Source organism: Primulina eburnea, chromosome 4 (genome assembly GCF_022965805.1).
Source record: "Primulina eburnea isolate SZY01 chromosome 4, ASM2296580v1, whole genome shotgun sequence".
In the NCBI taxonomy this organism is placed as follows: Eukaryota; Viridiplantae; Streptophyta; class Magnoliopsida; order Lamiales; family Gesneriaceae; genus Primulina; species Primulina eburnea.
The window spans coordinates 1,586,507-1,603,875 of NC_133104.1; the positions used below are offsets into that span (position 1 = coordinate 1,586,507).

General features: G+C 34.5%; 2 protein-coding genes across 4 annotated transcripts; one reads left to right on the forward strand and one right to left on the reverse strand.

The window, feature by feature from the left end:
• The first annotated feature begins 1,830 nt into the window (after positions 1–1,830).
• LOC140830508 (uncharacterized) lies at positions 1,831–4,187 on the forward strand. Of its 3 annotated transcripts, none has more exons than XM_073193865.1 (2): positions 1,831–3,076; positions 3,295–4,187. In XM_073193865.1, exons 1-2 carry the CDS (start codon positions 1,899–1,901, stop codon positions 3,950–3,952), a joined length of 1,836 nt encoding a protein of 611 aa, XP_073049966.1. In that variant the 5' UTR covers positions 1,831–1,898; the 3' UTR covers positions 3,953–4,187. The 3 variants fall into 3 exon arrangements, with proteins under 3 accessions (XP_073049966.1, XP_073049964.1, XP_073049965.1); XM_073193863.1 differs by having other exon boundaries at positions 1,832–3,076; positions 3,199–4,187; XM_073193864.1 differs by having other exon boundaries at positions 1,832–3,076; positions 3,208–4,187.
• A 4,483-nt stretch (positions 4,188–8,670) lies between these two features.
• LOC140830509 (elongator complex protein 2) lies at positions 8,671–16,647 on the reverse strand. The gene is made up of 10 exons (XM_073193866.1): positions 16,389–16,647; positions 16,200–16,287; positions 15,067–15,152; positions 13,501–13,654; positions 12,627–12,787; positions 11,872–12,531; positions 11,329–11,650; positions 10,121–10,338; positions 9,426–9,603; positions 8,671–9,311 (listed from the first exon to the last, which is right to left on the reverse strand). The coding sequence occupies exons 1-10, from the start codon at positions 16,536–16,538 to the stop codon at positions 8,815–8,817; spliced, it is 2,514 nt and encodes an 837-aa protein (XP_073049967.1). The 5' UTR covers positions 16,539–16,647; the 3' UTR covers positions 8,671–8,814.
• Positions 16,648–17,369: the final 722 nt, after the last annotated feature.

Consider the following 17,369-nt stretch of genomic DNA (forward strand, 5'->3'; position numbering starts at 1 on the left):
AACTAGTGGTTAAAGGGATTAGCACACAAGATGATGTTTGTCACAACTGGAAAAATAATTCACTAGATTTGAAGTTCGGATTTCAAATACACCAATATTTCTATAAATGCCAAGACATAAAGAAGATGAATACATCATTCAACATCTTCATTTTCTTTCAAATAAATTATAATATTTCTCTTTCTAAATTTATGTGTTATATTCCGACTAAGTTCACCTTCTTCTATAGGAAGTTACTATGTAATAATAATTTTCATGTTTGAAAAAAGGCCAATGCTTATTGTCTTTTTCATGTATTATTTTTAAATTGAACTACTTTACTATACACCTTAAGGTAGGAAACGAAACATATTTGTTTTAGGTATTGTTGAAAGAATCTACGTTAGGAACCATATGTTGTGACTGTGTGGTTGGACTGTGAAAATCAGTATATAAAATCTGATGGATATAACCCGACGACACTCGGGTCAAAGAGGTAAACTGTTCAATTTATTCTACGGAAACATGATGAGCATTTATTAAAAAAATATCGATAATATGAAACATGATATATAATCTAAAAATCTTGTTTAGTTACATGTTTTTGAGATATATGACTTTTAGAACAGACTCGATGTATATAACAATGTCACGTACCATAATTATGAAGATTGATTATATTTTTGGAAAATGTAAATGATTAAGGAGCTCAAACAAATATTTGAAGGAATAGAGACTGAAAATAAAGTTATATTCGGAGCTTATGAGTTATTATTAGTTTGTCCTCTATCTGATAAATCATGTTAACTATTAATATAATTTACTATTTAATATTTTATTTTTATATTATTGTAAAATTAATATCTGGTTTTGTATATCATTGGCTGGCATTTGACAAGTATAGAGACACGTCACTGTAGACACGTATGCATGGTCTTCATTTAACAAACAACATACATTTTTAAAACATTTGTTATTAAAAAGTTTTATGACACACGTAATGTATAATTAAAAAATAATTTCCTGGATATAAAAGATTTAGTTAATTAAATTTTCTTCGTCAAATTAACTTGCTTGAGAGTAGTTCTTGTAATCTCTAAAAAAATATATTATTGTCTTACTTAAAACAAATTCTGATTTCGTTTTCGCTGAATTTAATTGAAATCGAGAAGCTGTTAATATGTTATTCTACTAAAAAATAATTATAATAACAAGTTAGTATTAGAATCAAGACAAAAACTTGTGTGAGATGGTCTCACGGGTCGTATTTGTGAGACAGATCTCTTATTTGAGTTATCAATTAAAAAATATTACTTTTTATGCTAAGAATATTACTTTTTATTGTAAATATCGGTAGGGTTGATCCGTCTCATCTATCTCGATAATTTTTAATTTTCGTTTTTTTCAAACACTATTTATAATTTATAAATTTAGTTACTTCTAAAAGTAAAATCTATTGCAAACAAAAGACCTATTTTAAAAAAAATTGTTTGAAGGAAGAAAAACAATAAACTAAATAAAAAATTATTATTATATACAAAAGAATATTAAAATTGTCAATTGAGTCATATTTAAGTATGGTAAAAATTTGTGTGAGACGGTCTCACGAGTCGTATTTGTGAGACGAATATCTTATTTAGGTCATTTATGAAAAAGTATTACATTTTATGCTAAGAGTATCACTTTTTATTGTGAATATGGGTAAGATTGACTCATCTCACAGATTAAAATCCGTGAAACAGCTCAATTGAGACTCACTCGTTAAGTATTATGTAATTGTTTTGATAAATACTAAGATGGATTTATAATTAGAAAAGTTCCATTAATTAATAAAATTGGAGAAAAGGTTGAGTACTCAACAAGTATGAATACAAGCCAAAGTCCAACCATTTCTCCCTCAATTCTCCTCTTCCTCTCCCATGGAGGCCACACCACCACTCTCTGCTGCTCCGCCAATCTCAAACCTTACCGGGGTGGCGTTCTATCCAGAATCCATCGAATCCTCCCCCCGTTCCCGACATACAGATTCCTGGGAGGCTGAACCTCCGCCAATTTTGCTACAAAAGCTTCGATTCATGTGTAGCTATGGCGGACACATAATCCCCCGTCCACACGACAAGGTGCTCTGCTACATAGGCGGAGACACCCGGATCATTGTCGTAGACCGTCATACCTCTCTGTCGGACTTTCACCAACGAATCTCTAAAACCCTCCTGAAGAACCAGCCGTTTTTGCTCAAGTATCAGCTCCCCAACGAGGACTTGGATGCTTTGATTTCTGTTGCTTCGGATGAAGATTTTGAAATCTTGGTTGAAGAGTACGACCGGCTTAATAACGCCCTTGGTGGTGGGCGATCGAAACCTGATCGCCTTCGCCTTTTCTTGTTTCCGAAATCGGCTTCGAATATCGAACAGCTTCTTGTTGAAAGTGCGTCGGCCAAATCGGAAGATTGGTTTCTTAATGCGCTGAACGGGAAGGCTGCTACTTTATCCGCGGTTGCTTGTGATCGTGGGTTTTCTGAATCTTCTTCTGTCAATTGTCTGCTCGGGCTGGATGATGATTTTGTTGGAAAGAAGGTGGCATCAGGGAAAAGAGCTGAAGCGCAGGTTGAATTTGGTTTTATTAATGGTGGAAATGGAAACGGCAACATTGTTAATATCCACGAAGAGCACTCGATTCCAGACTCTCCGATGTTGGAAACGACGTCGTCCTTCGGGTCTGCTTCTAGTTCCCCTTCGGCTAATCTACAGCCGGTAAAGGTGATCGGGGAGGAGAATCCGAAAGCGGGAGGGTCGGGAATTGAGGAACAATTCCAGCGTACTGGTGTCGGAGTTATGGCAAATGTTAATTTGCCGACGCCGCCCCAAAAGCAGGAAGATGTTGGGGTTTTTGCGGCGGGGACAGCGGTTTCTGGTTTGCCGGCGGCGGCCGGTGTAGAGTATGGAAACAGGGCTGTTTCTGATGATGAGAGGTCAGATCACGGTGGATATCGAAAGGCGCGGCAAATTCAGCCGCTGGTACAGCCTCATCAGATTACTCAATTTCAGCAGAAACAAGGTGGTGCTAGTGACTTTCCTTCTCCAGATTCAATCTCAAGGTACAGTCTTGAAAATTTTGATTTAATTTTTTAAAGATTCTTTGTTTTTTTGTTTGTATTTTTCGGTTCATTGTCGTTATTTTGATGTGTGGAAATAACCTGAATTTGATATTAATTTTAAGTTTGTCTAGTGAGGGAAGTGCCACAATTCCATTGTCTAGGCAGAGGCAAGCTATTTGTCAAGAACCCATTACACAGATTCTACCTTCAAACTATAGGGCTATGGCTATTGCTACACCGATTGATCCGAAAACGGAGCATCAAAGTAACAGCGGGGTTCAGACGCAACCCCAAGTTCAAGACTCTGTTTACTTATCGCCGAACCAACGCGACCAAAACCTTCCTCAGTTGCATCAACCACAACAATTTATTCATGGCGGAACTCAATATTTTCCTGCTAATGCTGTGCCAATTGCTTCTTATTACCCTATGTATCCTCCGCAGCAACAACTTCATCCGCACCAAACTGAGGTCGACCAGCAGTATCCCGTTTACTTCATGACTGCTAGGCCACCCCAAGCTTATAACTTACCACTCCAGCAAACAAATTATAGTGAAATGGCACCTAATCCCGCTTCTAGCCATTCCCAGGCGCCAAGAAATGCTCCTGCCACCCAATTGGTCCAGGTTTCTTCTGCTCAGCATCAACCAATGTATGTTGGCTATACTCAAATCCATCATCCATCTCAGTCTAGGGTAGCCGCTCCAGCAGCCAATGCTAATTATACATATGAATTTGCTGATCCGACACGTGCTCAGATATATTATACTCAACCTTTGCCGCCTCAGTTGGCTGCTCAATATCAAACCATGGCATCAAGCCCTGCGGCGCTGATGCCTGAATCTTCTGCTCAGTTGGAGAACATAAAGTATTAAGTCACGACTAATGACTTGGCTGCCATGATAGGTGAGCTGAGCTTGATGATATACACAATTTTGAAGCAGTGGGTTTGGTTCGTCTTTGAAGTTAAATTACAATGTATCGGTCTGTGTTGGCTTGTGATATGTTATTCTATCAAGTACTAAGAAACTCTGCCCTTTTCTCCTGTCTGTGTTGGCTTGTGATATGTTATTCTACCAAGTAATAAGAAACTCTGCCCCTTTTCTCTTCTTTCGCTTGTGTACTTCATATTGGTGTTAAGTGAATATGAGCAATGTTTCATTGACTCTGTATAAATCCGTTTCCGAATTAATATGAAACAGCACTATGTTATATTTGGAGTAAAATCTTTCTCTGCTGTGCTGTTACTTATTTCTTGGTTTTGTTAAATATTTTGAAGAGACCCCATGGCATTTCATGCATCATGATTCCTTTTGGCTCCGCAATGTTCAAAGATTCTCTCCTCAGACGATTAAATTTGAATGATTTGTGGACGAAGACAGAACTCCCAGCTGTATTTCGCGATTCGATTCATAAAGCTCCCTTTATATTTACTGAGATCTTTATACCCATCTTAAACTTTTTATATGTCTTCCCCTGTGGACTTTATGTTCTTATCATGTTGCACTCATATTTCTCAGTGAAACCACGGAGGGAATTCGATTCCCTATCGTTTCTCCACAGATTCTTAAATGGAATTCAACTCCTCCAGAAGTAAACTTTATCTACTTTACTCATATTCCAGTATATTAAAGGATTGGATGGCTTTTCGGGATTCATAGTTGACCTCTCTCTCCCTCATTCTTTATGCTACCGCACATTGCATATTCCATCTAATAATAATTGGTTCGGAAGAAAGCTCAACCTTTATCTTTACACTGCATCTAAAGTTATCGTTACTTTCTTACTTGTCTTCCAATACTTTCTCTATTTTATATTACTCGCCTCGTGTGAAGCAATACACCAGGCGAAATGCACACAATTCATTCCTACTTAATGGAATAGGTTCAATTCCCTTGTCTTTTCTCGTCACTTGCAAGGTTTATCTATATATCATAAATCTCTTTAATATGCCACCAAAATTATTTAGATTCTTCTTGTTACACATTAATTAATCTTGGGACGGCTCTCTCGTCAAAGTGTCTGAAAAGATGAACACTTGATCAATAATGCGAAGTTCGATTCATCTTACCACCATTTTCTCGAATAAGTCCATCACACATGGTTTGTCCAATATGATTTAACTTATTAGCGTAATTTACAAGTTACTGTGTTAGTCTGAATGTTTACCTAGTGCATACTAAAAATTAGCGATAGCAGATTTCATCGTCGTTAAAAAAATATTTTTTGACACAAAATATGCATGTTTTAAAATGTGAGTAAATTATTTAATATTTATGTATGACAATAATAAACAACAGCGTAAATCAATTATAAATTAAATTTTTAAATTTGGCTTCGTACAAAAATATTGGCGATTTATTACAAGAATATATTATTTATTACGCACATGTGTCACTTGTAATTTGTTCCATAATCTCCATTATATTATTAAGAATCTCTATAATAAATACAAAAGTTTGATGTCGTGATCTTTTTTTTTTTTTAATTCATCAGTTTAAAATGATAGTTTATACTCTCGTTATTTTTCACTTTAAATATAATCAATTTAAATTGCACCAAATTACACTTCGACCTTGATTAGTTTTTATAATTATTATATTATTTTTATTTGAATATAAATCCAATCAATCATGGGAACAAAATAAGGTACACGTCCATTCACTAATACTATATTATGCAGCCTTTGTTGGATAGCTTTTCTCGTATATTTGTCCAAATCTAGTTTGAAAAGAGGGTTAACGGTCACGGTGATGCTGCATCATGCCACTATTACTTTCTATTAAATTAATCACTTATTCTCATGTGATTCCCAGCGATGTTGCTTTTTTAATTGTTAATTTATGTCCTTGTTTACTTAAATTGACGAGTTAAAGGTATTTTTTTTTTTTTTAAAAAATAATAATTACTATCGTTAGTATAAGATTTTTGAGACATTTATTTTAAGGAGAATAGCTTCTCTAATCAAAATGGAACCAAGAACTTTATTGCTATAGGAATTTTATCATAGCAATTGATTAATTAGGGAACTTGAAATTTGTAAATGGGAAAATAGATAGATATGATTGTAAGATCGAATGTTTGTCATTTTACCAAAATTTATAACTATCGATAATAATGCAAGTATGATATTTTAAATCGTATATCAGCTCAAACACCATGTTTCAATTAAGTTGCCTCGACATAGATAATTATTGCACAATGACAATCTCCCTTCTAATATTTTAAACAGTACAACATATCAAATACTACGCTTTGATTGCTCTAACCAACAATGGACAAGTATTGTACCTATGTAATTATTCTCTCAATTATTACACTCCTTACAATGTATGACAATCAAATTATGTGAACTCGACTCTTGTACCAATCGTAGGACGAATGTTTGTAATTTTATTAAAAAAAACTATGTCTAATGGTAACAGTAAAACTATAATATTTTAAACTGTACAACAGCTCAAACATCACGTTTCGATTGCTCTATCCGACATAGACAATTATGACGTAATTGAGCCTACTTTATTATTCTTTTGAAATTGTATTTTAACTATGATTTCCTCAAGTTATAATTAACTAGACCTCTCGCCACCAAGGCTATACTATATAGTATGATAGTATCTGACCATATGTATTATGATGACATACATATGAACAAGCAAAGAAAATACCATTTGCTCAAATACTGTGTGCTGGACTAATGCTGTCATTATACAATTATTATTGTGATAATAAAAAATAATTTCATATTATTTGGGGGTCTTGTGCGTACGAGGAATATAGGTACTATTTTTGTGGAAATTGTTTTTATTAATTTATTAGATTTGTTTGTTCTGACAAGGAAATTGGTAATCTCTGACTCAGTATTTAAATGGCTGACTCTACCACACCTCACACACACACGCACACCTCTCCCCATCTGCCAAAGGAGGATCATGTGTATCCAGACTTTGCAGTGGTCGATTTATGGCCGTAAGACCCCAATAAATGATACTCAACAACTTACGTCATATGGTCTCATGGGTCGTATTTTGTGAGACATATTTCTTATTTGGTCATCATAAAAAAGTATTATTTTTTATACTAAGAGTATTATTTTTTATTGTGAATATCGGTAAGGTTGACCCGTCTCACAGATAAAGATTCGTGAGACCGTATCACAAGAAACTTACTCTAAATGATATTGTTTGATATTTTAAATAGAATATATGTCTCATAAAATTGACTCGTGAAACCTGTCTCACGAAAATTTTGTGATTTAAAAATAAGTGTGGCTATTATCATTGCATAAGTTTAAGAGAAATTGATATCTTTCTTTTTTCTTCAATTTTAATGCTTATGATTAAGGGCATGTGCTTATTTGTACATATGGACTTTGCTAATGTAACATTATGGCGATGAGTCATTGCTTACTCAGGTAGTTGCCATTTGGTTTACCAGTTTTTAAAATAACGTACTTCCTGAATCAGGAATATATGTCATTCTGCTAAACAATATATTATTTACTCGTGCACATGCATAAATATAAACATTATTTGTAAATAAAAATTATGTTTGTAAATTAGAATTTAATCAAAATTTTAGCTTTTATGTTAAAATAACGAGAAAATGGATATGATAATGGTATAGTGAGAAGAGAATTTGAAAAATTTTAGCGAACAATTTATTTTTTTGCATCTCAACCATTCAGAAGAATGATAAGAGTAAATTAATATACATAAATGACCAAAACGATTATTTCAAAGAAGAAGAAGACATTATTGAATAGTAAAGATTAGACTACATGACACCTCATTATCATATTCAAGAAGTTGAAAAAGAATGATATCCATGGATGAGTTTATTAAGATCAAGCACAAACCAGATTTTGGATCCTGGTCCATCCCTAACCAAGGTAGAAAGCCCATATAGACCCATGTATTATGCTATAAATATCAGATTTGAGTATGCAATTCATTCATTCACTATTTTATTTTTGCAGCAGCACCCTTAGCTACTTCGTTGATATTCTCAATCTCTAACTTTAGCGTCGGAGGGGCTACGCCCAGACACCCTCTCGGCCCCCTTCTAACGGTCTCTTTCGTGATTTCAAGCTCAGGGTAAATTCGAAGCCTGCGTCTGAACTAGTGTCAATTTCTGGAAATAGACCTTAAATTTTCAGTGAGTATCAAATAATTTTTTTGGTTTGAGTCGAACATAAAATGATTGTGTCATCAAACAAAATTGCATTTAATTTTTCATTTCTCGTCGGTGAGTATTTTCAAAATTAAACACATATAGTAAAAAACACAAATGTAAAAGACAACTAATATGTAATATTCATTAAAATAGTACTCATCATCTTGTTGTGTCGGCAAACTAAGAGTTAAAAAGAAAGTCTAATAACAAGAATTTACTATCAAATAAAAAGAGAGACGGTAATCCAAGAAATATTCACGTATCCACTGAACTTTTAATGAAAATTTTCAAGAGAAATTAGAATCAAGAGAAGAAAAATCAGCATTATCTTATATATTTCAGAAAATTTTCAGTGTTACATAGGATTTTCTAAATTACTTAAAAAAATTTCTTAGTTAACTGAGAATTTTAAACCAAGTTCATAAGAATTTCTTCTCTATTTTCTTCGTAAGTTTAAATAGCTTTACAAATTACGTTGAATTCCACAAAACCGAAAGAGATTTAAAGAATATCATTCATCATATTCAACTTGACATCTACTTCCTGTAAACGAACACCTCTCCTAAGACTGAACAACATCGATTTGAAATATCCTCACACTATGATCATCTCCGCAAGATGCAAGCTGCGAGCTCCTTGGATCGCCAGTTTTCTCACCCATTTTCCACCTTAACCGACGAACTGCAGAAACGTGACATATATATGGATCGAACCGAACAAAGACAGCAACATTTGGCACTTCTATGCTTGCATTTTCAATCCTGGTGTTTGAGTAACTCCACAATTCTATGAGGCCATTTTCCATTCCCACAGCAAGAAGGCTGTGATTCCTTTGCCTGTCAACGCCCAGCCAAGATAAGGCGGTGACACTACTCTTGAACATTGGAAGAGTCGTGAGTAGCTTCACAGATGACTCTTCCTCCACTTGCCAGATCTTTACGGTCTTATCCCTTGAACCAGTGGCAAATTCATGACAATATGGGTTCCAAGAGCATGCCCATATAATTCTTTTATGCGCTTCTTGATTGACTATAAGTTGATGTCTAATTTCATTAACTCCTGCATCATAAAAAAAATCTGAATGCTTTCATTACCTTCATTAAAATAGGTACATTTCACTCTTTATAACGAACTATATTAAGAAAATAGCAAATGAAAGCAAATATAACATACCTGTGTGCTTTATTGAAAAAACAGAGAAATGACGATCCCTTGAGACAGCCAAGAGAAAATTGTCGTCATGAGAGAACTCCAGCTGTGTCACTGTTAAACTGTGAGAATGCAAGCGACCAACAGACTTCCAGGAGCCAACTTGCCATAGCCATATATCTGCCGCAGATGCAGATTGTGCCTGCAAGATTAAGAACTTGTTTACTCGTTGAACAATTATATGATTTGCACTTGTCAGGAATGCAAAATAGTTCTGTGAGCAATAAATTTTACTGCCAACAATTATAATAATGGCAGAATACAAAGGTTACAGAAATATGTGTGTTCCTAAATGTATGGTATGACAATATTTTGTGGTTTGGCACCTCTCATGTTGTCATATAAAATTGGGATAAAATGGTAAAATGCGAATCTCTGTCAGAAGTTCCATGAACAAAAAAATTTCAGTGTTAATTTCATGGTTTTTGCTTTTGGCAAAATATACTTGGCCAAAAGGGCATCAATTATTGAAAAGCCTAGGGAATTTTGCTCGAATTAGTTGCAGTTCTTTAAAAAATTTATAGCTTCATAGTTCATACATCACACATCATTTTTGCTTATCAGGTTGAAACAGAAAATGAACAAACTCCTAAAGACCGAACATTTATACACCATGTAAAACATTAACCACCATATTAATGAGAAAAAACACAATATACCTTACAGGATGAAGCAACTAGCTTCCCCTCGTGGTCACAACATAAAGAAAATAGTTCATTCCCATGACCATATAGCTTGTGTGATTCTGGCCATAGTGTGTGCCATGCAAGCTGCTCCTCAATTGGTGGTTCTGTCAATTCCATTGGAACTGCTTCTGGAATAGTTTCAAGGGTATCAATGTCTTCAGTTCTATTTCTTTCTGTTGAATCAGGTGATGCTGTAGAAGGAGAAGGTTTAATTGTGGGTGATTAAAAGTGATAAAAAGATTTTCCACATACTTTTTTCAATGTATTTTCATTTGTGTAAAAAGGTGATGATTCTATTCTAAACTAGGACTAGGAGAGACTAAAAAGTTTTAGTCTTCTCGGCACTTTATTTTCACCATTCAGAATTCATTAGACAACACCAAGAAAAAATATTGAAAACAGAAATTATGTTCATAAATACTTTATTGGTTACAGCGGATAAGTAGCCACAGGAGACAATATAAATTCCAGATGTTATTTACACTCAATTCACCAGGTGATGTTGATCATGCACAGTCGCAAAGGAAATGGAAAAACCTAACAGGACATATAATAACATGCTACTATGCTTTTCTGAAGAAAAGCAGTTCAGAAATAAATCGTTAACGTGTTATTATTGACCTGTACTGCTATTTCTAAATGACATAAAACTATTGCTTGTTTCACGTCAATTTATGAAGATTTTATTCTTTAGGGGTGATGAACATTAGTTGAACAAATTTTTCTTTGCAAAAACTCTGAGGCATATAGTGTGTGTTACTTTGGTCCAGAACTTATGCAAAATTCCATTGAAGGCGTGAAGCTAACTGCAAGAATATATCAGATGGGTAGCTGATAGAGAAAGGACAAGCAAAGTTGTCACAATAACAATCATAATAGAAAAAATTATCAGAAATTTAACCTGGTCAAACAAATGGCCTAGATATTAATTTCAAAGAGTATATAATAAAACAAAAAGGTATGGAGTTAAATTTCTATTCTAAGCACCAAGGAACAAATTTTTTGAAGGACAAATATCAGAACCCAACCGACTAAGACATGGAAAGATGGCTCAATGGAGTAAAACTGGAGTCATCAAGACGATCAATTTCAACTAATTTAACCTCGTGTTTTTGAATGAATGAATGAATGCCTATAGTATCTTAGTGACAAAATCAAAATACTTTAGACAGCCAACTCACCTTGGACATATATAGGCTTCTGAGAGAGCCCTAGAGCAGACATATTTGCACCTAGAATTTGCATATTTACAGGAACATCTTCATTGAAACTCGATTGTTGTGGACTTGAGTGATTCAATGTCTTCAGAAACGACAGAGGAGCTTCAAACACTCTGGAAACTTTCTCATCAGCTCCACTCACAAACCGATGGTTCCCCTTTCCTCTAATTAATGTGACACAATTAATATCATGACCATGGACTTGAGGTCTTCCAATTTCATGCCAAGTCTCTCTATCTTCTAGAGAAGATTCCTTACACCATGGAGAAAATATTCGAGTAGTCTGCAAAACATGGAAGAGCAATTCATTACTTCAAATTATAAATGTAAGGACATTAGAATTAAGCATGCGAGATTTTATTCATAATATCATCCAAATCACAAACACAGAGTTAGTGTAATATTAATCTGCTAGTTCCATATTCTTGTCAAGAAACCAGAACAAAGAAAAATTCTTCCTGAGGCAATACTCCTTATAAGAATGGAATTTCTTTAGTTTCTTACCTGATCGTGACTAACAGACAGCAGATATTCCCCACCTCTAGCCCATGAAAGGTCTGAAACTGCTGAAAAGTGTCCAGAAGGAACCTTTTGTGGTTTCCAATCATCAAAACTAGTTCCAATATTTTTCCATAGATGAAAAGATCCACCATAACCATTAGCTAAAATCGAGTCCCCTGTTGGGCTCCAATGACCACCATAAAAACCCAAAGCAGAATGACTTAACTCCCCCACAGTAACCACATTCATCCATATACATGTAGTCTTTTCAGGTTGCCATACCATCATTGTCTTGTCCATGGACGCAGACAAAATGCTAAGAGGTTGATAACATTCAACGCCATCAACAGATGAGCTTTGAGGAGGCTGCCATTCCACAGAATACACCCAGTCCTCATGTCCAATAAGGAGGGATTCAAGAGATATTTGGTAGGAGGATGAACCTGCTGAAAATATCGGACCCTTTATATAAGAAGCCAAGCTGCTGATTTTTTTATTGCCAAGAGAGTCACGTAAAGCCATCTTCCATATGCGTATCCCTTTGTCCTGAGATGAACTAGCTAGAAGAAGACTAGATGTTTCACCGCTAGCATAGAGAGGTAGAGAGAAATCCAAACTACGGATCCAATCAGTGTGCCCTTTCAGTTCACAAGAATGAATGAACTGCAACAAATGACCATAAACAAGTTCATTTTGGTAAATAAAAAAAAAACTTAATTGCAATAGAACAGAAACGAAGAATGGGTTCAACCACACACTTTTCCTGTCCTTTCACCACTATAGATATGAATCTTGTTATCCAACCCGCCCATTGCTAGGGCTAGATAATGACTGTTTCCAGGAAACTCCATGAGCGAAAGAGCGACCATAGGTTTTTGACCAAAAGTTATGGAATCTAAACAAGATAGTCTGCAGTCACCTGAGAAATTTCGGATGAACAGCTATTAGAATCACTGAATTTAGGACGTTAGGTCCAAATTACATCTAATAAACTGAATACATGTATTAATGAGGTAAACTATGGTACATTTACAATCGTCTATAATACATGAATTTGTGAGAGACAAACAGAAAACCTATCGTGGAACGCCAAATATTACAGTTGTAAACAATGAATAGCAAGTAATATAAATCGATTCAATCAGCAACTACAACAAGATAAAGAACGAGGATATAAGGTATCGATATTTCAAATGAAATACAGTATGATAGTTAGGATACGCCTTTCATAATTCTATATCTGACAGCATATACTTTTTGCAAACACTCCAATTTCTGCATTACGCACTACCATCCTAAAACGAGTCAAACATATCATGATGCCCTTTAGGCTTTTACATGATGTTCATTATTTAAGCAACAATGTGAGAGGCCATCGCTGCATAGTTGTGGTGATTCAGAATTTACTTGGAAAATTAACTTGACAGTTAAAACATTTAAAGACAGAAAATAAAAATATTTAGAAAGTAATAAGAGTGAATGGAAAAAGAAATAGATATTTAACAATTTGAACCATCAAGAGCAAAATATTAACTCACGATACGAAAGTAGAATTCAATATCAATGACCGAAAAAAGAAAACTGAAAGAGCGTAATTAGACTTAATATAATCCAACTATCCAAGTAACTCACCTGCTGAGCTAGATGGAAAGATTACTTCCCACACCTTCACGGTACCATCAGAAGATGTGGATGCAAATAGAGCATCTGAATGAGACACCATAATTGCTGAAAAGCATGTAACACCATTTTTATGTGCTTCTGGTACATGGAAGACATTCCTCCACTGCAAACGAAGTTGGCTATTGGCTTAGAGGATATAACAGGAGCAAAGTATGGTGCCCCCAAATATAAATGAAAATATGAATAATAAGAAAAATGAGGTAAGAAAGTAGATTAATCGAAAGAAATAGACATTTTATCGACTTCGGGGTTTGTAAGCATGTTGAGGGGTGCCATTGGCTTACACATGTTGAGAATTACCCCAAAATGAAAATACAGAAGGTGCTGTATAAACATAACAAGCATAAAACAATGTATCCCGTTGAAGTAGATGTTGAATGACTTGATTGCTGAACTTTACAATTTAAAGTTCAATGCTGGACACATATTCAGTCCATACAAATATCATCAGCCAAGATAAAGCTGGTTCTTAATCTCATATAATTCCAATTAAGATGGTCACCCTACCTGTTTCGTTAAATGTTCATTATTTCAGACTTAGTCCATTGCTCTCTATACTACCTTCCAAGTAAAATATATAAATTAAACCTTAAAAAAAGGTCATCTCACACCATTTTGTTCCCTTTTTCCTTGAACTATGAATTATAAATCTGAGGAACTGATCCTGTATAGCCTGAATACTCATTCTAGTCCTGACATCACTTCTTCAGAAGCTGTGAAGGGTAGAAAGTTGAACACCCTCCAATTGGAAACCATATTCTAAGTGTTAACATTCCAAGAGTCCACCTAGAAAGTAACTTCATGCAAATAGGAAATATCTCTCAACTTTGAGCTACTGATCTATAGCACAATATTGCATCATCCATTAGAATGCCCAACAAACTTAAGCAACATAGTCTCTAGACATAAAAGACATAAAAGGCCCCTCTTTAGATGCTAGACTGCTAATTTCATGGCATTTGTGCATTCATGAATGATTGTCACCTCCTTCATCAGGTTCATCTACATCGGAGAATACTTTAATTAATGGAGAAGAAATCCATATGAATACCTTCCCACTAACGCCTTAATGGAAGAAAGGAAATTCCATCTTCTACCACCACTCAGTACTCAGTAGTACATTCTCTCAGTTTTTCTTCCTTCTAAGAAAGTCCCCATAATCTGGAACATCTATCCTTCAGGAGACGTGAATCAACATGAGAACTTCTTTGGCAACACTATCCATAAAACCCTAGATAGCAACCAACACGTTCTAGACTCTGGAATCTGTTAAACATAAATGCAATCCCTCTCACGAAGAACCACTGATCAGTCTGCAAGTTTATACCAAAACCGTCCATGGTCTACAGAAAATTCGTATAAAGCCATAAATCATGAAATCGAAAAAAATTTAGCATAAGATTGGCAAAAGAATTTTCAAATACAATCCAACTTAAATAAGCACTTCATTTTCTCTTAGCACACTGGCAGGATATACTGTCACAGAAACAAAAAGGAGAAAGATTTAAAAATTACCTTCTTATCTACAAGAGAGAGCTCCCACAAAATAATAACTCCATCCACGTCTCCCGATAGCAGATAATGCCTTTCCAAATGCTTAGCTGCAAACCGACACATTCACCACATAAACCATATAACCATGAGTAACAAAAAAATTTGAATCACTCAAAATCTTATAAATATTACAGCATGACGTTAAGCCTGGAATAAAGGCATGTAATAGCAAGAAGCATAGTTAATAGAAGTTTCCAAAATTACCAATTTTCATTTAAAACTTTCTATTCTTAGGTTTAGGAATAAACTTTAGATTGTTTTTCATTTTGGTTAATGTCTATCTGGATTTGTCCACTGTCTAGTGTTCATTTTGTCGTACACGTTTTGTCCGATTAGTTTCAGCGGAAATGTTCAACAAATTGTTCATTTATGAGCAGGCAGCGTTAGGAGTTGTAAAAGGAGATAAGTTTGCTGCCACTAATTTCCAGCTTCCTCTCTACTTCTTCCTCAGCAGCATTCTATTATAGTGTCATTGTCCATCTTGATGCACTATTGTTTTTCCACTTTGCTTTGAGCCATTATTGTTCATTCTATTCTTCCAATTGTATATTTGTGACTCTGAAAAGCACCACTAGGAGTAATGAAAGAGATGAGTGTGAGCAAAATCGCAGCTTTCATCTGTGTTTCTTCCACTGAGCTCTACTTTTCAGGAGGTCAAGTTCCTCTATCATCTACTTCTATGTGAAATCTGAGTAGGTATGAACTCAGCATTAACACATGAGCAACCACGAACCAGATGCCAGAGAAAGTTCAAGACTTTAATATATGACACAATTTCCAACTATAAACCATTTGCATCCGGCATCCCACTTCATTAAAATCTTAAGACATATGATCGTTAAAAAGAAAAAGATATCGCCAGCAAAACAATATTTAAAACTGTTAACATATTGACCAATAAATATTGAACCCGCATACTGAAATAAACAGAACAAGAACCTGCATCATAGACACAAATAAAGTTCGATTCTTTAACAGATTACACAAAATAATGAACAAATTTCTGAATCCCAATATATTCCAAGAAAATACTACAAAAGCACACGACCAATCAAAAGAATTATAACAAGCAGAAATAAGGTTAAATATGGCACCTTTGAATGAAAACTTGTTGCTAGGCAGCCAGTGGGTACAGTTTACAAATGCCGTGTGGCCCGGAAGAGTGGCCAAAATTTGAGCACTCTATTAAAAAAAACATAAAAAAAACCCAGCACAGACTAAACAAACCAGCATTCGGTAATGGGTATTCAATAATATTCACATATCAAGACAAAAGTTTAAACCTTGGGACAAAAAATGGCAACAGAATTTTGAGCACCAAAAGAGACCAAATCACAGGCACCCCACGAGACGTTGTTAACTATTCTGTTACAACCAGCTCCAATAAATAATTTTCTCACTCCAACTTGCCTTGAGTCACCGTCGGAAGCCATCTGCGATGCTTCTTGTGGATTTCCGACGACGGAGGGAGATGATTAGGGAAGAGGGTGGCGGGGTTTTAGAGTGGGCTTGTTTTGGCAACTTCTTGAAATGGGCCGGTAGTTTTCCATCACGTTTAAGACAAGATTTTTACGAGTATCTATTTTACTGAAATATCAAAAATAAAACTCAAATTTGCAATCTCTGATTATTAATAAAAAAAAATAATACTCAATTTACAGAACATTTTTATTTTTGTTTAATAAAAAAACATCTTATCTATCTACCATATTTTAATAAATAGTTTGTATTTTATCTATATTTTAAACTTTTAAATTTAATAATCATATTACTCATAGCATAAAAAAATATTATTACATTTAAAATTCTAATATAATCTATATTAAATTTTTTAACTATATATACACACAACATGGAGATGACATTAGTTAAAGTTAAAACTCGTATAGTCACTAACTTTTAGTATGTTTATAAACTTTTGTATAATTTCAATATATACTTACTATATTATTAAATTTAAAACAATTAAAATAATTAACTTTAGTGTCATAATTTGTTTAAATTTTACTCATGCTCTAATGATTGTAGCAAATTGGAATTTGACTTGTTTAAGTTTATACTTTCTGTCCGAGTCCAAGATGACTCGAGATCATCAGTAATATATCTTGAATAAGAAAATATTTAATGTATGAACTCATAAAATCTTCTCTTGTATAATAAAAATTCAGCACTCTCGACTAGACTAATAAAATGTCAAACCAAGTGACTTTGAAGTCGAAGCTTGCCGAGTAAATAGTTAGATGTAATCATGATCAAACTATGTG